Consider the following 20,321-nt stretch of genomic DNA (forward strand, 5'->3'; position numbering starts at 1 on the left):
GAAAAACACTGGCTGGGCACACAGCGCTTTGATTGCCCTAGATATTTAACCCCTTCCCCGCCAGTGTTATTAGTACAGTGACAGTGCATATTTTTAGCACTGATCACTGTATTCGTGTCACTGGTTCCCACAAAGTGTCAGTGTCAGATTGTCCCTCTAGAAGTCACTGATATTTGATTTGATATTTGGTTTGAATGATATTTTTTTGAAAACATATTTAACCACTTTAATGCCGGGCACTATCTGCCCAGGCCAAACTTTCAACTTTCAACGCTGTCGTGCTTTGAATGACTAATTACTAACCATCGTGCAACACTGTACCCATATGAATTTTATAAAAAAAAAAATGAGAGAGATAGAGCTTTCATTTCTTGGTATTGAATCACTGGTGGCATTTTTTATTTTTATTTTTTTGCTATATAAATGAAAAATACAGACATTTTTGAAAAAAAAAAAAAAGTTTTTCTTAATTCCTATTATAAAAAATTGCAAATAAATAAACTTTCTTCGTAAATTTCGGCCAAAATATAATCCGCTCCATTTCTTTGGTGAAAATAACCCAAATCAGTGTTTATTATTCAGTCCCTGGGAAAGTTATAGAGTCCACAAACTGTGGGATATATATCTGAAAATCGATCAATCCTGATGTACTGACCGCCGATCTCATTTCTTGAAGAATTAAAATGCCACGACAGTACAAATACCCCCTGAATGACCCCCCTTTTAGAAAGTAGATACCCCCCCAAATGCCCCCTTTTTAAGGAATTATATACCCCCCCAAATGACCCCTTTTTAGAAAGTAGACAATCCAAGGTATTTAGTAAGAGGCTCGGTGAGTTTTTTGACATTGTCTATATACACAAATGCTCTTTTTTTTTGTATTTTTAATCAGGATCCCAACCCATTCCTCAATTCCACCCTGGAGGTAGATGCCCTTATCCGGAGCCCCACGCCTCCTCCAAACAAGGAACAGACTCGTTTGAGCACATCAGGCCGCGGCCTCCCGTCCTTGCACTACCCTCCAGACATTGTGCCGTTCGATGAGGTTCTTCGGGACGTCATGCCGGTGAAACCCATGCATCTTTCCTCCGAGGTGGACACCGTGTCCCGCCATGGAGCCCAGTTCTTGGAGATTAAGAGCACAGAGAAAAGAGGTGAGGAGATATGAAAGTTCAACAGCAGGATCCACAACTTAGGCCCGGGCCATACATGGGTCGAATGGATGGGGTGGGTACCATTTGAGTTCTGTTCAACCGCCATGTTGGATTGAACCCAATCGATCAGTGCTGATCAGTGTATTGTGATGGCGGGGAAGTCTCACCACTGTCAAAATACAAAGGCTCAGCGGGAAGGATTTCCCCATCCACATCGAATGTGTGAATGGGGGAATTGAGTCATTTTTTTTTCTTCAACCTGCTATGGGCTGCCTTAACACAACCACCTAATTTACATGGGGTGGCATTAGGGGAAGCTCATAAAAGTAGCAGTGACATCACACTCTCCACCTTTATCCAATCAGAGAAGACTTTGCATTCAATGAGAAAATGCAAAGCATTCTGTGAATGTCTCTCATGCCGAGCAGCCAACCCCCTGTGTTCAGAATGTGGCAGGGCAGCGTGTGAGTAGCAGTGTCTATTACAGTGATTTCCAAACTGTGGCTCAAGGGTAGGATGTGGCCATTTACCTGCCTTTATGTAGCCCTTGGGGCACTATTCCTCTCATTTATTCAATCATTATTTTCTCCTATTGACACCAATGAGGGGGCACTATTCTTTTCACAGTTGAACAGTGGGGCCTATTCCTTTTGTTGGCACCAATGAAACACCATACTCACACTAATACCAATGATGGGGCACTATTCATGTCACTGACACCAATGATGGGGCACTATTCATGTCACTGACACCAATGATGGGGCACTATGTCTTCCACTGACACAATTGATGGGGTACTCTTCCTTCCATTGGCACCAAGGATGGGGCACTATTCCTTGCACTGACACCAATGAAAGGCCAAACTGCTTCCCACTAATACCAACATTGGGACACTTCATGCTACTGACTCAAATGACCGGGCACTATTCCTTCCACTGACACCAATGGTGGGGCACTATTCCTTCCACTGACACCAATGATGGGGCACTATTCCCGCCACTGACACCAATGATGGAGCACTATTCCTGCCACTGATACCAATGATAGGGCACCATTCCTCCCACTGACACCAATGATGGAGCACTATTCCTGCCACTGACACCAATGATGGAGCACTATTCCTGCCACAGACACCAATGATAGGGCACTATTCATCCCACTGACACCAATGGTGGGGCACTATTCCCGCCACTGACACCAATGATGGGGTACTATTCCTGCCACTGACACCAATGATAGGGCACTATTTCTCCCACTGACACCAATGATTGGACACTATTCCTCCCACTGGCACCAGTGATGGGGCATATTCCTCCCACTAACACCAATGATGGGACACTATTCCTGCCATTGACCCCAAATATATGAGGCACTATTCCCTCAACTGACATCAATGATTGGGCACTATTGCTGCCACTGACACCAATGATGGGGCATTATTCCTCCCACTGACCCCAATGATGGGGCACTATTCCTAACACTGACACCAATGATGGGGCACTATTCCTCCTCCTAATACCAACGATGGGGCACCATTCTTTCCCCTAATGCCTAAGATGCATAGTTTACTCCCACTGACGCCAGGACATTTTCTACTCTCACTGGCCACAGGTCGGTCCCCTAAAGTCTGAAGGACAGTAAAGTGGCCCTTTGTTCAGAAAGTTTGGAGACCCCTGCTGTAGAGGGATCCTACAGGAATAGTATATGTATAGGTAAAATGTGAAAATTTTCCATGCCTGGAGTTCTTCTTTAACATGGACATTTGTATTGCAGAGGTGGAGAAGCAGCTGAAGATTGAGAACCTCTTTGTGACGTGGCAGCAGAGGTCAGCCCAGTCCAATATGCCGATCAGTGTAAGTCCCCTTTTCATCAGCAGGGACAATCGTTCATTTTTTTTTCTTTTTTTTTGGCCCTTTACTTTATTCTCCGGTTGTTTTTTCTCTTCTGCAGGCGGCAGATTTGGACACATTGAAGCAATCTGCCAGGATGGTTCATTATTGTGCCACCCCGCTGCTGTTCGATCCGTCGTTTCAAGTGCAGGTTCAGAACGACCAGAGCCGGAGCGAAGGGAAGGTATGCCAGTCACATGAGGGGTCCCCAACATGGGCTAGCAGGGAATGCTGGGATTTCATAGATCTACAACAGATAGGTTGCCAGAGAGTCATTCCTACGCATTGCAGTCTGTATAGAAAAGTAGCATTTATTATATACCTCTAGTAACATTTCCACCTATCCAGCGACCCTGAAACAGATTCACATTAAAGTGTATGTCTGGGGAAATTAAAGTACAGGCCTTCTACATAAGCACATTTTCCTGTAATTTGTCTCCTTTTTATATGCTGCAAGCAATAAAAAAAATCCTGGTGATCCTGCCACAAAGTGTTGGATTGCATAAAACCTCCTTAACTGATTTGTAGTCCAGCAGGGAAGAACCAAGCAGGACTGACAGCACTACATGGGATTACAGTGTAGCTGGGGCAGAGTTGACAGCTTAAACAGGAAGTTGGGGTCTCACTGGAGTTCTGGCAGGATCGGCAGGTAATTTATCTGTACTCGCAGCGTTCTTAAAGGGATAAAACAAGTTGAAATGTGCTCCAAACTGGGGCACGGGGGGGGGGCCAGATGCGACCCTCTGCTTGCTTTTATACAGCCCTTAGGACACTAATATATCCACTGATACCAATAATGGGGCATAATTCACCCCCCCCCCCCCCACTGACACTAGTGAAGGGGCACAGGTCCTCCCATTGACACCAACAATGGAGCCCACTGACACCAATGATGGGGACACAATTCCTCCCAATGACACTGATGATGGAGCACAAGTTCTCCTAATGACACCAATAATGGGGCCCATTGACACCAATGATGGGGACACAATTCCTCCTATTGACTCCAATGATGGGGCACAATTCCTCCAAGTGATACCAACAATGGGACCCACTGAAGGGACACAATTCCTCCCAATGACACCAACAATGGAGCCCACGGACACCGATGATAGGACACAATTCCTCCCACTGACACTAATGATGGGGACACAATTCCTCCCAATAACACTAATGATGGGGCACAAGTTCTCCTAATGACACCAGCAATAGAGCCCATTGACACCAATGATGGGACACAATTCCTTCTACTGACATCAATGATGGGACACAATTTCTCCCAATGACACCAACAATGGGGCCCAATGATGGGACACCATTCCTCCCAATGACACCAATGATGGGACACAATTCTGCCCAATGATAGGGCACAATTTCTCCCAAGGACACCAACAAATGAGGCCCACTGACACCAATGACGGAGACACAATTTCTCCTACTGACACCAATGATGGGACACAATTTCTCCCACTCATACTAATGATGGGGCACAAGTTCTCCTAATGACACCAGTAATAGGGCCGATTGATACCAATGATGGGGCACAATTTCTCCCAATGACATCAACAATTCTTCCCACTGACACCATAGACGGGGAATTATTTTTTCCCACTGATATCAGGACCTCTTCTACTCCCAGTGGTTTAGAAAAACAATACACTGTATACATTTCTGATGATCTTTTGAAGCCCCCTTTAGCCTCTTCCAGCCTGTTTTATATTCCAGCTTCTTGATGGGGACAGTGGTAGACCGTGCCTGCACCAGTACAACGCTGCTCATAGTCTCCACCAGGGGTGCATGTGACAGGGTGACAACACAATTATCATTCTATAACAGGAAATGCCTGAACAAGGACCTTCATGGCAGGATCACAAGGGGGTTATTGTAAAGAAAGCTGCAGACTTGCATCTGCTTTAGGGCCAGTGTTGATGGGGCTTCACTGAGTGCTTTTGAAATGAGTGTACGATGCTTGTGAGGTCATTCAGAATACATTGACAGGTTCCTTTTGACCTGCAGTTGACCTCATTCTGACCTGTAGTTGACCTCTTTTGAGCTGCTTTTGCAATCACATCAACATTTGAGGAGAGAAGTATTTCTCACGGAAACTTAAGCCGGCTGACACCGGGGCCCTTAGGCTGACACCTGGACCCTTAGGCACCGGGGCCCTTAGGCTGACACCTGGGCCCTTAGGCTGACACCTGGGCCCTTAGGCTGACACCTGGGCCCTTAGGCTGAAACCTGGACCTTAGATTGTGTTGCATTCCTGGGGGGGGGGGGGGGGGGGGGGTGTTATTCACTTTTGGAACCAATCTTGAACTAGAAGGATACATTTTAAAATGTATGACAATGCATTTCCGCAGAAACGGCACCGATCCAATGACTCGGGGGCGTCGGGCAGAGACCGCAGTCACAGTTGCGATTCTGCGGATATGCCTCCCAGTAGAGCGAGGGATGAGCCCTGGCTCCAGGAACTGTGCACAGCGTTCATGCAGCAATACATCCAGTATCTACAGAGTACCGGCTTCATCCTTGTCCAGCTACGGCCTGCTTCTCCTGCCCGCAGGTAGGTGCCAGTCCTGGGGGGAAGGGGGGCTCTTGTCATTTGATTAGTAATAATGAAAACACCATATTTTAAGGTTTAAAGAGACCCTGTCACCGGCCCTTGCATTATAGTTAAAGCGAATGTACACAAAAAAAAACCCTTTTTTCTCATTCACTGAGGGAAAAGGGAAGTCTTGACTCTCCAACCAAAAGAAATGACTGCGTAAATAAACTCAAACGTTTTCACCCCGCGCCGCAGGAACTGCCACAAACGTTAAAATGGGGGTATTGCTGCCACCTTAATTGAAAAATAAACTTTTTACATCTAGTGTACTCAATGTCTCCCAATAAAGAAACCTACAAACGAACTGCAACAATCAGAAAAAAAAAATCCCAAATTCTGAGATTAAAAATAAAGATATGAAATGGAATAAAATCGAAAAAAAAACGCCCGGGGGGCAGATTTACTAAAACTGGTGCACACAGAATCTGATGTAGCTCTGCATAGCAACCAATCAGCTTCCGGGTTTTATTGGCAAAGCTAAAAAGTGGAACTTAGGTTTTTTTTTTTTTTTTTTTTTCATCTTTCCATCTATTAAATGTTGTTTTATCTTTTTGGATAGTAAAACTTTTTTTTTTTTCTGCCAGAAAAATCCCTTATACAGCCCACTTCCTGTTTCTTGTCTGGTCATTAGCCTTATGACATCATGCGAAGAGATAAAAATGTAGCGCTGGTGACTGAATAATATTAGTATATAATAAAGTGCATAAATGTTATGTGCTCATAACAAATGTTGAGATAAAAAATTCTGATAAATAAAGATCAACATAAAACAACCAAACTACTAAAAGATGATTCCGTGAAAGGAAATATGAAACTAAAAATGAAGCCAAAAGAGGAGTCAGTCCCAATAATCAATAGGTCTGCCACAAACACTGTGGTTCATAATAAACCCGGAATGATTAATGGATCTCTGAAGAAATTACTTCAAGAGGAAGTAAACCCTGATGAGTTTACTTCCTCTTTCATTCCCTGCAAAGGTAAAGCATAATGGACTACTATGCATCGCATCGCATCGCATCGCATAGTAGTCCATTATGTGTCACTTACCTGACACAGGAGCCAGCGAAGTCACTGCTGTCCCCTGTAGTTCCGAGCGTCCATCTTCTTGGTGGGTCTCGCTGCTCCGGCGCTGTGATTCGCCAGAACAGCGATGACGTCACTCCCGCGCATGCGCACGGGAGCCGACACTCGCGGCATGCGCCGTAGACAGTGGTGGCTGTCTTCAGGTAAATATCTCCTAAACCATATAGGTTTAGGAGATATTTCTTGGACCTACAGGTAAGCCTTAATCTAGGCTTACCTGTAGGTCAAAGTGGTTTGTAAGGGTTTACAAACCACTTTCAATGATGTAGAAAAGATGGGTACTCTTACCAGAGCCAATGGACCTACGTGTCAGCGACACCAGGTGAAACGAGCATAAAAGGATGGAACCACGATCATGCAGGAACGATGCAGCAGGCCACCAGGAGTCCCTCAATCTGTATGGAACAATCCACGGTGTCCTCAGGAAATCCAGTCCTCTCTCGATGGAATCAGGAGAATGGAAGAAAGGCCACCAGACAATGAATCCCCAAAAGGAGATTCCCAAACTAGCTTGTGGAGCAGGTAATATGTAAAACAAAAGGAAAAAAGCTTCCAATGGTGTAGGTCAAAAAAAAATGGCCATTTATTTCCATAAAAACCACATACAGATAAAACGAAAAAAATTATGCCCCAGCATTTTGGACGAAACGCGTAGTGCCTGGTTTCTCTGCTCTCCATATTGCCTTTTTTTATATATGGTGATCACTGTTTTGTTTTTTTTCGTTTTATCTGTACTCAGTGCAGGGTGATTTTTACAGCATATTTGGCAAGTACAGAATCGCAGTATATATAAAATAATATGCAAAGTGGTTGGAGGAGAAGCTTCAGAATGCCAAAGATGTTTTTATTACAAATTATGTGAGCGGACTGCAGTTCCTCTTTAATTGAACAAACTGAAATTAGAAGCTAATAGGTTACTATGCACAGCTACACCAGATTTTGTGTGTACCGGTTTTAGTAAATCTCCCCCCCCCCCCCCCCCATTTCTTGTCCACTCGTGATAAAATGAATACCAGTGCGGCTTTGAAATTTCACATCTGCAGAAGAACTTTAAGCTCCGGTTCACTCCAGTGCAGCTTTGAAGTCATGCTACTAAAGCACCATTTCAAAGCAGCAGATCGGTGCGATTTGGACCTCCAATTTCATTGCAGCTTGTGACTTCATTTAACAGAAGCCAATGCAAGTCGCAATGGGATCACATTTGGATTTTAGTGTCGGAGCATGTGCAAGAATGCAGGTACTCGTGCAAATGCTTAGTAACGGCGCAACGCTAATGTATATACTATACCTGGAAGCTGGAAATCAGTGTAGTAGACGTAAAGCTGCATGATTCTAGGAAAAATGAAAATCGCAAGTTTTTTGCTTATAATAAAGAACACGATTGTCACAGAGTAACATCATCTTTCACATTATACCAAAAAAATTGGGCTAACTTTACTGTTTATTTTTTATTCATTAAAGTGTATTTTTTCCCCAAAAAATTGCTGAAATAAAATATTGCAACAACCACCATTTTATTCTCTAGGATCTCTGCTAAAAAACAAAAAACAAATATATATATATATATATATATATATAATGTTTGGGGGGGTTCTAAGTAATTTTCTAGCAAAAAATAATGATTTTAACTTGAAACCAACACATGACAAAAAAAGGCTTAGTCTTTAACTGGTTAAACTTCCCTCATTTACAGACAGAAGTTCATTCCTTTGACCTAAAGATAAAAAGGTTACAATGTTTATAGTTAGCTCAGCGGCTGAGGAATGTTGTGAAACTTGGCAGACTGCCTGTCTGCCAAGCGGTGGGCTTTTAGCAGAGAACTCTGCATTGAATCAGGAAAATGCTTTGTTAAGATCATGAGGGGGGAAGAATCGCAATCTCGATTCTTAATGATTATTCGTGCATCACTACTACTACTACAGTGATCTCCACTCCACTTGATTGATTTTGAGTCCCGTGCTTAGCGGCTGGCCCAATGCATTCCTTAAACAGGAGGTTGGCCATTCAGCATGGACACCGGAGGTTGGCAATTCAGCGTGGACTCCGGAGGTTGGCCATTCAGCGTGGACTCCGGAGGTTGGCCATTCAGCGTGGACACCGGAGGTTGGCCATTCAGCGTGGACACCGGAGGTTGGCCATTCAGCATGGACACCGGAGGTTGGCCATTCAGCTTGGACACCGGAGGTTGGCCATTCAGCATGGACACCGGAGGTTGGCCATTCAGCATGGACACCGGAGGTTGGCCATTCAGCATGGACACCGGAGGTTGGCCATTCAGCAAGGGACACCGGAGGTTGGCCATTCAGCAAGGGACACCGGAGGTTGGCCATTCAGCAAGGGACACCGGAGGTTGGCCATTCAGCAAGGGACACCGGAGGTTGGCCATTCAGCAAGGGACACCGGAGGTTGGCCATTCAGCAAGGGACACCGGAGGTTGGCCATTCAGCAAGGGACACCGGAGGTTGGCCATTCAGCAAGGGACACCGGAGGTTGGCCATTCAGCAAGGGACACCGGAGGTTGGCCATTCAGCAAGGGACACCGGAGGTTGGCCATTCAGCAAGGGACACCGGAGGTTGGCCATTCAGCAAGGGACACCGGAGGTTGGCCATTCAGCAAGGGACACCGGAGGTTGGCCATTCAGCAAGGGACACCGGAGGTTGGCCATTCAGCAAGGGACACCATCAGATGATGCTTTGCATTTTCTGAATGAATGCAAGGCATTCTGCGATTGGATGAGGTGGGAAGAGTGACATCACCCCCCCCCCCCACCCTGTCCAATGAGAGAACACTTTGCATTCATTCAGGAAAGCATTCTCTGAATGGCGCCCATGCTGAATGGCTAACCTCCTGTGTTCACAATGCACCAGGCCCGCTGGAAGCAAATGGAGGTGACGGAAATAGCTGTGCCTACTACGGTGGATTACTGCTTCCAAGGGCATCAGCCAGGCATTGTATATTCAAAGTTTCATTGGCATAAACTGGACCAATGTAGCTATGGTAAAATATACCATGCCTGGAATTCTTCTTTAACTTTTCTATGAAAAAAAAAAAAAGCTAGAGTTCCTTTTTAAATCAATCCACTTCAATAATTTCAAGCAGTTGTGACAGAGACTCCTTAATGATGTTTATAGCCATAGAAAACAAGCTAAATCGGGAATTAAATTGCAATTTTTGTGTCCACAGCATAGCGCGGATCAGAGCGGTGCCCTCGCTGGCTCCAGAGAACAGAGCGTCCAAACCAAAGAGCGAGGGCAGTCCTAAGGTGAGTCTCCACTGCTGGGACCTCATAAAGAAATATGATGATTATTTTAGCCGGTGCAGAACTGTAAAACGACTTTGTTGAAGGAAACCTGCACTGACAAGATCTGTAGACTACCACTGAAGAGCAGGAAAATGCCAGGTTGCTTGGCCCTGTGATGCCTGATCTTGGGCAGAACGTTTACTTTCAAACGTTTAGAGACATTAAATAATATAAAACCTGTAATGTGTTTGTCTTGCAGAGTGCAACTCATTCAGTTATTACATATCACCTGCAGAGGGCGCTGCCTGGAGGCATTGTACTGATGGAGCTCTCCTTTCAGGTTGGTAGGAGGAATGGACAGGTAAAGGTGAGAGATGAGTGGACTTTTGGTCTTCAGGATTCTGATCTGTATATTTCTTCCACAGGGATGCTATTTCTGTGTGAAGCAGTATGCTCTGGAATGTTCTCGCATACCAATGGGCCAGTCTGTTAACTCACAGGTACCTACCTTCCACATGTCTGTAATGCATATAATCTCCATATGTGTGACTTAATCTCCCTGCACCAAATTTATAAGTCATGTCACTGGTTCCTAGTCAATCATCTACATCATTAGTATTATCACTGGTCTCTAGTAAATGGATAGGCTGTATTCGCAGTGATGTCACTGGTCTCTAGTGAATGGATAGGCTGCATTCTCAGTGATGTCACCGGTCTCTAGTGAATGGATAGGCTCCATTCTCAGTGATGTCACCGGTCTCTAGTGAATGGATAGACTACATTATCAGTGATGTCACCGGTCTCTAGTGAATGGATAGGCTACATTCTCAGTGATGTCACCGGTCTCTAGTGAATGTATAGGCTGCATTCTCAGTGATGTCACTGGTCTCTAGTGAATGGATAGACTACATTATCAGTGATGTCACCGGTCTCTAGTGAATGGATAGGCTACATTCTCAGTGATGTCACCGGTCTCCAGTGAATGGATAGGCTGTATTCTCAGTGATGTCACCAGTCCCTAGTGAATGGATAGGCTACATTCTTAGTGATGTCACCGGTCTCTAGTGAATGTATAGGCTGCATTCTCAGTGATGCCACCGGTCTCCAGTGAATGGATAGGCTGTATTCTCAGTGATGTCACCGCTCTCTAGTGAATGGATAGGCTGCATTCTCAGTGATGTCATCGGTCTCTAGTCAAAAGATAGGCTGCATTCTCAGTGATGTCACCGGTCTCTAGTGAATGGATAGGCTGCATTCTCAGTGATGTCACCGGTCTCTAGTGAATGGATAGGCTGCATTCTCAGTGATGTCACCGGTCTATAGTGAATGGATAGGCTGCATTCTCAGTGATGTCACCGGTCTCCGATGAATGGATAGGCTGTATTCTCAGTGATGTCACCGTTCTCTAGTGAATGGATAGGCTGCATTCTCAGTGATGTCATCAGTCTCCAGTGAATGGATAGGTTGTATTCTCAGTGATGTCACCGGTCTCTAGTGAATGGATAGGCTGTATTCTCAGTGATGTCATCGGTCTCCAGTGAATGGATAGGTTGTATTCTCCTTGCTTACAGACATAATTGAATATTTATGTTCATTCCTGATTTCCTTCCCCCGCTCTTGTAATGCTAGGTGGTCTTTCTGTATTATTCAGTAAAGTAAAAATCAAAGTACAATGACAAAAAGTAAATCGCAATCACCAATATTTTGGTGACACAAAATTTTAGTGTATAGCAGTCAGCTAATTAAAAGATTATTATAGGTTCCTTGCATATTGCCTTTTGCCCTATTGAGAAAGCCTGTATATGTCACCATAGTGGGTAAAGCTTCCACCATAGAGATGAAAACAAATAATTTGTAATAACCAACTTTTGTGTGATGTTTTTACAAGACCGCTGCTCCATCGTTCCTTACCGCTGAGAGTCCAGTGTCTGCCTGAGCTGTGTATGGGATCTGTCCGTGTGGGTTAAGCAGCCATCTTGTCTGTGCGTTTTCTTCCTGTTGTGTACAAGTGTCATGTCCTCTCTTATCAGGGTGCCCTCTCCATGCGAACCCATTGCAGGAATACCCCTGAAAGTGCCTCTGAGTCTGCGGTATGTCCCGTCTATTCCCCTCCCCCTCCCCTCCTCCCCTCCTCCCCCCCCCCCCCCTTGCTCTCGGGCCCTCTTGCACTTGGCGCTATCCGCACTCCTGGTGTCCCGCTTCCTGTCCTTGTTTGTGATGGAACAATAACCTGTGTTTGGTGCCTCTTGTGTTGATGCTGAACAATTGTCATCCCTTTCCTCTTCTCTCTCACTTTTTTTTGTAATTTTCTAAATATGTGTCAGCGGCTCTCATAATCCCGCGCGGCGCGTCTGATGGCGCGCCGTCACTTCTGTTCTCCTGTCTCTTTTCATGAGCGCGTCAGCCCTGTCGCTGTCTGTGATCCTTTCCTGCAATGTCACATTACCCATTCTGTTTATGGCTCAGTGGGGAATGTTCAGATGGTTTTCAGAAAACAAAAACCAGATTCTCTGCATCAGCACTGCAATGAATATACTCCCCCCCCCCCCCTTCTCTGGAGGTGACCATCGGGGTGGTAATACCAAGGCTGAGCTTAACCGATAGGCCTCATTTGGGGGTACAAGCTTCTTGTGTTGGTGTTGGGCTTTAGCGCATTCTGTTCAGGTGTTGGTGACGGGAAAAAAATCTCTGACATTGTCACAGATGACCAGCGGTGAGATGATTCAGAACGAGAGTTGTTCCCCCCCCCCCCCCCCCCCGCTTGGTGAAAAGGGTCAGGAGAATAGAATTGTCGTTGTCTTTGGCATGTGATCTGGTGACAGCTTTGCACATGGTTCAGTTTTTGCGAAAATATCCCAAACCTTCCCCCCCCTCCCCTTCCCAAACGCTGTTGTGTATTGGTGATGGTGGTTTCTGCTGCACATGTAAGATTTTGTCACCCTCCACTGTTTGGGTAGAATGTCACTGACTTGGTAAGTGTAAGTTCTCCTTTCTTAAATTGTATTATATTGTGCCTGATTATTATGTTTACGTTGCACAGATGCGCTCAGAAGTTTACACACAACCCCTGGCAGAAATTGTAAAATGTGCACCAATGCCACAATTTGGCCCCAACACCAAAATTAAAGTGGTTCTAAAGCCTCAGGGGTTTTTTTTTTTTTTTTTTTTGTACCTTAATGCATTCTATGCATTAAGGTAAAAAAAAAAAAAACCTTCTGTGCTGCAGGAGCCCCCCCTTATTCTTACTTGAGCCTGATCCGATCCAGCGGCATGCACGAGAGCAGCGGCTCTTGCTACTGTCTCCTTCCTCGCTGGGTGGATTCATAGCAGCGGCAGCCATTGTAGAATCAGAATAAGTGCAGCGCTAAATACAAAGTATCTCCTAAGGCAGTGATGGCGGACCTAGGCACCCCAGATGTTTTGAAACTATATTTCCCATGATGCTCAACTACACTGCAGAGTGCAGGAGCATCATGGGAAATGTAGTTCCAAAACATCTGGGGTGCCATGGTTCGCCGTCACTGCTCTAAGGGATATATAGTGCATTCAATAAACGATATTATAAATACAGTAAATTATACAAATTTTCACAATGTGTTCTTGTATAAATCAAACAATATGACAAATACTAAAGTGCAGTGAGCAGATACTGCAATTCATAGTTTCATAGTTAGTAAGGTTGAATAAAGACACCAGTCCATCCAGTTCAACCTGAGTGAGTGTCTACAACTGTTCCCATTCCTGTACACTGCACACTCACATCAGTCCCTACCCTCAAGGAGCCCACAATCCAAGGTCCCCATTCATATACTAGGGCCAATTTTTTAGACAGAAGCCAATTAACCTACCTGCATGCCTTTGCAGGCACAGGGAGAACAGGCGCAGGGAGAACATGCAAACTCCAGGCAGGTAGTGTCGTGGTTGGCATTTGAACCAGCGACCCTTCTTACTGCTAGGTGAGAGTGCTAACCACTACACCACTGTGCTGCCATAATTGATGGTGAAAAAAATCGTGCCAATCCATTATATGCATAGTGAATACATGATATCTCCACAATTATCCACCCGTATATGTGTTTCTCAAACCTCTAGTGCTTCCTCCACCAGTTGTGCCCTCACCTTTATAGGCTTTTTAAATGTGCCTTTAGAAAGGATTAATCCTTTTGAAATGCTTCTCATAGTATTCCTTCTCTTTATAAGCTGCCCTTACAAATCAGTCAATCAAAGGGTTAAACCTCCTTGCTGCTGCTAATGAACTCCAATCACATCGACTACGTGCAAAGCAATCAGAGCTGGCACTAGTGCTTGACCATTAAAAAAAAAAAAAATGTTATTCAAAAAAGGTTATAACAAATGTGCACTCAGATTTTCAAACTTAAAACAAGCCTGTGTGTATATTACACTTATAAGCAATTCTAACACTGACTGATGATCGTACATTATACAAGTCCCCCCCCCCCCCTCCCTCCCTCAATCCCAATCAAACATAACAATAAACTCAAAGACAGACCTATATAGATAGACCAATATTTGCCCATCTATGTTATTAGCAGCACCAACAATGCCCCGACCCTGGACAGTGATAAGTTAAAGCGGAGGTCCACCCTAAAGTGGACCTTCCGCTCATCGGAACCCTCCCCCCCTCCGGCGCCACAATTGGCACCTTTCAGGGGTGAGGGGGGTGCAGATACCTGTACAGTACAGGTATCTGCACCCACTTCCGGGATAGCTCTCTGCGGAAAGGGGCATAGATTATGCCCCTTTCCGCAAGTGCCCGCCCCTTTCCGCAAGTGCCCCGCTGCCTGCTGGGAAACACACAGATCCCAGAGGCAGCGGGGACCGTCCTTATTGCGCAGCGCGACTCGCGCATGCGCAGTAGGGAACCGGGAAATGAAGCCGAAAGGCTCCATTTCCTGATTCCCATACGCAAGATGGCGGCGGCAGCACCCGAGAGACGATCTAGAGATCGGCTTCGGGTGCCGACATCGCGGGCGCGCTGGACAGGTAAGTGTCACTATTTTAAAAGTCAGCAGCTGCAGTATTTGTAGCTGCTGGCTTTTAAAAAAAAAAAAAAAAAAACGTGGAGTCCCGGCGGACTCCCGCTTTAAGTCTGCAGGAAGCACCAGTGCTAAGATGGATTTGTCACCTCTCAACCATCTCTGCAGCCCCGGCCGCCAGCGCTCCTTGTGTCTGTTACACTCAGAATGGTACTTCCTGGTTTCCATTTTCGTCAGCCTCTCAGGTCCCTCCTACTAGTTTCGTCACTCCTCGTGACATCCTCTGGGAGATGTCCCCGTATAAGGAGAAGGAATGCTATGAGAAGCATTTTAAAGGATTAATAATTTCTAACGGCACATTTAAAAAGCCTTTAAGGTGAGGGCACAACTGGTGGAGGAAGTACTAGGAGTTTAAGAAACACCCTATACAGGTGGATTATTGTGGAGAGATTGTTTATTCACTATGCATATAATGGATTGGCACAATTTTTTCACCATTGATTTGATTTTCATAAGGACACTATATGGACAATATCTGCACATTGCACTTTAATATTTATCATTATGTTTGATTTATACAAAAAGACATCGTTAAAATGTGCATATTGTACTTTATTTATAATGTTTATTGAATGCACTATATATCACTTAGGGCAGGGATATGCAATTAGCGGACCTCCAGCTGTTCCAGAACTACAAGTCCCATCATGCCTCTGCCTCTGGGTGTCCTGCTTGTGGCTGTCAGAGTCTTGCTATGCCTCATGGGACTTGTAGTTCTGCAACAGCTGGAGGTCCACTAATTGGCATATCCCTGCATTAGGGGATACTTTGTATTTAGCGCTGCACTTATTCTAATTCTAGTTTGTTAATTCACATGTCTAGGAAGTGTTTTTTAGTGCTGGCAGCTTTAATTAGATTAACATAGCATCTCACGAGGTTTCACATACCAGCGCCAGCCATTGGCTCCTGCTGCTGTCAATCAAATAAGAGGAGGGGCCCGGAGTGCCGGCAGGGGACCCGAGAAAAGGAGGATAGGGGCTGCTCTATGCAAAACCATTACAGAGCAGATAAGTATAACATGTTTGTTGTTTTACTTAAAAAAAAAAGAAAAGAAGAATGGGCAAAAATGTCCCTCTCTAGATGTGCAAACCTGGTAGAGAGATCCTAAAAAAGACTTATGCCGCGTACACACGACCGGACTTTTCGAGGGGCTAGGTCCGACGGACTTTCGGCGGAGTTCTGACGGACTTTCCGAATGAACGGACTTGGCCACACACAATCACACCAAAGTCCGACGGATTCGGACGTGATGACGTACGACCGGACTAGAATAAGGAAGTTCATAGCCAGTAGCCAATAGCTGCCCTAGGGTCGGTTTTTGTCCGTCGGACCAGCATACAGACGAGCGGATTTCTCGGTAGGAACTGGGTCCGGCGGAAAAATTTGAAACATGTTCCATTTCTAAAGTCTGTCGGATTTTTGCAAATCAAAAGTTCGCTGCAGCCCCACACGATCGAATGGTCCGCCGGAATCGTTCCGTCGGACCTTTTGATGTCGAAAAGTCCTGTCGTGTGTACGCGGCATAACAGCTGTAATTGCAGTGAAAGGTTGTTCTACAAAGTGTTGATTCAGGGGGGCGCCATACAAATGCCCCCCCCCCCACACTTTTCACATATTTATCTGTAAAAGATTTAAAAAAACGTTTATCGTTCTCCTTTCACTCCACAATTCTGTGCCACTTTGTGTTGGTCTATCGCATAAAATCCCAATAAAATACATTTACGTTTTTGGTTGTAACATGACAAAATGTGGAAAATTTCAAGTGGTTTGAATACTTTTTCAAGGCACTGTAGATGAGAGGCTTTAGCCCACTCCATCCAGGCCCACCACCCACTGAGGCGTTTCGCTCAGCCACTTGGGCTTAGTCATGGGCCAGGGAAGGGCCGTGGCCTGGATAGAGCCTGGCTGAAGCCGCTTTCATCTACAGTGGGGAAAATAATTATTTGATCCCCTTCAGATTTTGTAAGTTTGCCCACTTACAAAGAAATGAAGAGTCTATGATCTTTATCATATGGGTATTTTAAATTGAATATCAACCAAAAATCCAGAAAAAGCACATGATACAAATGTTATAAATTGAGTTGCAGTTCAGTGAGTAAGATAAGTATTTGATACCCTACCAACCAACCATAATTCTGGCTCTCACAGACTGGCTACAGTAGGTGCTCATGTGGTACACAGATTAGTCCTGTCAATGTAAGAAGGTCCTCCTAACGACAACTCGTTATGTGTATAAAAGAGACCTGTCCACAGAATCTTTCTTTCATTCAAACCCTCACCATCACGGCCAAGACCAAATAGCTGTCAAAGGACGTCAGGGACAAGACTGTAGACCTGCACAAGGCTGGAATGGGCTACAAGACCATCAGCAAGAAGCTTGGTGAGAAGGAGACGACTGTTGGAGCGTTTTTTCGCAAATGGAAGAAATACAAAATAACCATCAATCGCCCTCGGTCTGGAGCTCCATGGAAGATTTCTCCTCATGGGGTGAGGATGATCATGAGGAAACTGAGGGATTAGCCCAGAACTACACGGGAGGAGCTTGTGAAGGATCTCAAGGTAGTTGGAACCCCAGTCACCAAATAAACCATTGGTAACACAATACGCCGCCATGGATTGAAATTCTGCAGCGCCCGCAAGGTCCCCCTCCTCAGGAAGACACATGTACAGGAAGACACATGTACATGTCCCCCTCCTCAGGAAGACACATGTACAGGTCCCCCTCCTCAGGAAGACACATGTACAGGTCCCCCTCCTCAGGAAGACACATGTACAGGTCCCTCTCCTCAGGAAGACGCATGTACAGGTCCCCCTCCTCAGGAAGACACATGTACAGGTCCCTCTCCTCAGGAAGACGCATGTACATGTCCCCCTCCTCAGGAAGACACATGTACAGGTCCCCCTCCTCAGGAAGACACATGTACAGGTCCCTCTCCTCAGGAAGACGCATGTACAGATCCCCCTCCTCAGGAAGACGCATGTACAGGTCCCTCTCCTCAGGAAGACACATGTACAGGTCCCTCTCCTCAGGAAGACGCATGTACAGGTCCCCCTTCTCAGGAAGACACATGTACAGGTCCCCCTCCTCAGGAAGACACATGTACAGGTCCCCCTCCTCAGGAAGACACATGTACAGGTCCCCCTCCTCAGGAAGACGCATGTACAGGTCCCCCTCCTCAGGAAGACGCATGTACAGGTCCCCCTCCTCAGGAAGACGCATGTACAGGTCCCCCTCCTCAGGAAGACGCATGTACAGGTCCCCCTCCTCAGGAAGACGCATGTACAGGTCCCCCTCCTCAGGAAGACGCATGTACAGGTCCCCCTCCTCAGGAAGACGCATGTACAGGTCCCCCTCCTCAGGAAGACGCATGTACAGGTCCCTCTCCTCAGGAAGACACATGTACAGGTCCCCCTCCTCAAGAAGACACATGTACAGGTCCCCCTCCTCAAGAAGACACATGTACAGGTCCCCCTCCTCAAGAAGACACATGTACAGGCCATTCTGAAGTTTGCCAATGAACATCTAAATAATTCTGAGAAGTATTGGGAGAAAGTGATGTGTTCAGATGAGACCAAAATTCGGCTCTTTGGCATTAACTTGACTCTCTGTGTTTGGAAGAAGAAAAAGGCTGACTATGACCCTAAGAACACCATCCCTACAGTCAAGCGCGGAGATGCAAACATTATGCTTTGGGGATGTTTCTCTGCTAAAGGTACTGGCCGATTTTGCTGCATTGAGGGGCCAATGTGCGGGGTCATGTATTGTAATATCTTGGATGAGAACCTTAATCCCTCAGCCAGTGGATGGGTCTTCTAGCATGACAATGACCCAAAACATACCGCCAAGGGAACAAAGGAGTGGCTCAAGAAGAAGCACCTTAAGGTCATGGAGTGGCCTAGCCAGTCTCCAGACCTTAATCCTATAAAAAAATATTTGGAGGGGGGTAAAACTTGGAGTTACCAAGTAGCTGCCAAGAAACCTTAAGGATTTAGAGAAGATCTGTAAAGTAGAGTGGACCAAAAATCCCTCCTGAGATGTGTGCAAACCTGGTCACCAACTACAAGAAATGTCTTACTTCTGTGCTTGCCAACAAGGGTTTCTCCACCAAGTACCAAGTCCTGTTTTGCTTGGGGATCAAATACTTATTTTACTCACTGAACTGCAGCTCAATTTATAACACTTGTATTGTGTTTTTTTTCTGGATTTTTGGTTGATATTCTGTGTCTATCATAAAAAATACACTTATGATAAAAAATATAAACCCTTCATGTCTTTGTAAGTGGGCAAACTTACAAAATCTGCAGGAGATGAAATCATAATTTTCCCCACCGTACATTACACTTGGGTCTTGCTGGTGTGCGGTGATTGGGTCTTTTCTTTGATTGTATGTGTGTACCTATTTGAAGTAGGGAAGCAGGGTTTGCATCAGGGCTGAAACAACTAATCGATCGACAACTAATCGATTACTATTTTCATAATCGATTAATCGGCCAGTAACAAAATGGGGTTAAAGTTAATGAGTCTGATCATATTTACCAGATTGACCCTCTAATAGTATATACAGTATATCTCTCCTTTAATAGTATATACAGTATATAGCCTATAATAGTATATACAGTATATCCTAATAGTATATACAGTATATCTCTCCTAATAGTATATACAGTATATCTCCTCTAGTATATACAGTATATCTCTCTGATAGTATATACAGTATATAGCCTATAATAGTATATACAGTACATCTCTTATAGTACAGTATATCTCTCTAATAGTATATACAGTATATCTCTCCTAATAGTATATACAGTATATAGCCTATAATAGTATATACAGTATATCTCTTCTAATAGTACAGTATATTTCTCTAATAGTATATACAGTATATAGCCTATAATAGTATATACAGTATATCTCTTATAGTACAGTATATCTCTCTAATAGTATATACAGTATATCTCTTCTAATAGTACAGTATATCTCTCTAATAGTATATACAGTATATCTCCTCTAGTATATACAGTATATCTCTCCTTTAATAGTATATACAGTATATAGCCTATAATAGTATATACAGTACATCTCTTCTAATAGTACAGTATATCTCTCTAATAGTATATACAGTATATCTCTCCTAATAGTATATACAGTATATAGCCTATAATAGTATATACAGTACATCTTCAATAGTATATACAGTATATATCCTCTAATAGTATATACAGTATATATATCCTCTAATATATACAGTATATCTCTTCTGTCTGTTATTCTCAGAGTAGATTAGATA

The 20,321-nt window shown here is 44.6% G+C and overlaps 1 protein-coding gene across 7 annotated transcripts in view; it reads left to right on the plus strand.

The window, feature by feature from the left end:
- Positions 1 to 20,321, plus strand: part of SZT2 (SZT2 subunit of KICSTOR complex) — a 297,498-nt gene that overhangs the window by 219,841 nt on the left and 57,336 nt on the right. For 5 of the 7 annotated variants that reach the window (XR_013262121.1, XM_077450667.1, XM_077450668.1 and 2 more), the window contains 8 exons: positions 893 to 1,154; positions 2,928 to 3,007; positions 3,105 to 3,227; positions 5,404 to 5,606; positions 9,916 to 9,994; positions 10,233 to 10,313; positions 10,399 to 10,473; positions 12,004 to 12,063. Coding sequence is in view for 6 of the 7 variants with exons in the window: in XM_077450667.1 (XP_077306793.1) it covers positions 893 to 1,154; positions 2,928 to 3,007; positions 3,105 to 3,227; positions 5,404 to 5,606; positions 9,916 to 9,994; positions 10,233 to 10,313; positions 10,399 to 10,473; positions 12,004 to 12,063 (963 nt within the window). In the remaining variant the exon portion in view is untranslated. The remainder of the gene's footprint in view (positions 1 to 892; positions 1,155 to 2,927; positions 3,008 to 3,104; positions 3,228 to 5,403; positions 5,607 to 9,915; positions 9,995 to 10,232; positions 10,314 to 10,398; positions 10,474 to 12,003; positions 12,064 to 20,321) is intronic. The other 2 variants (XM_077450670.1, XM_077450672.1) reach the window with 1 other exon arrangement.

The sequence above is a fragment of the Lithobates pipiens genome, unplaced genomic scaffold (genome assembly GCF_037356315.1).
Source record: "Lithobates pipiens isolate NorthernLeopardFrog02 unplaced genomic scaffold, aLitPip1_a1.2 Scaffold_23, whole genome shotgun sequence".
NCBI classification, from domain to species: domain Eukaryota; kingdom Metazoa; phylum Chordata; class Amphibia; order Anura; family Ranidae; genus Lithobates; species Lithobates pipiens.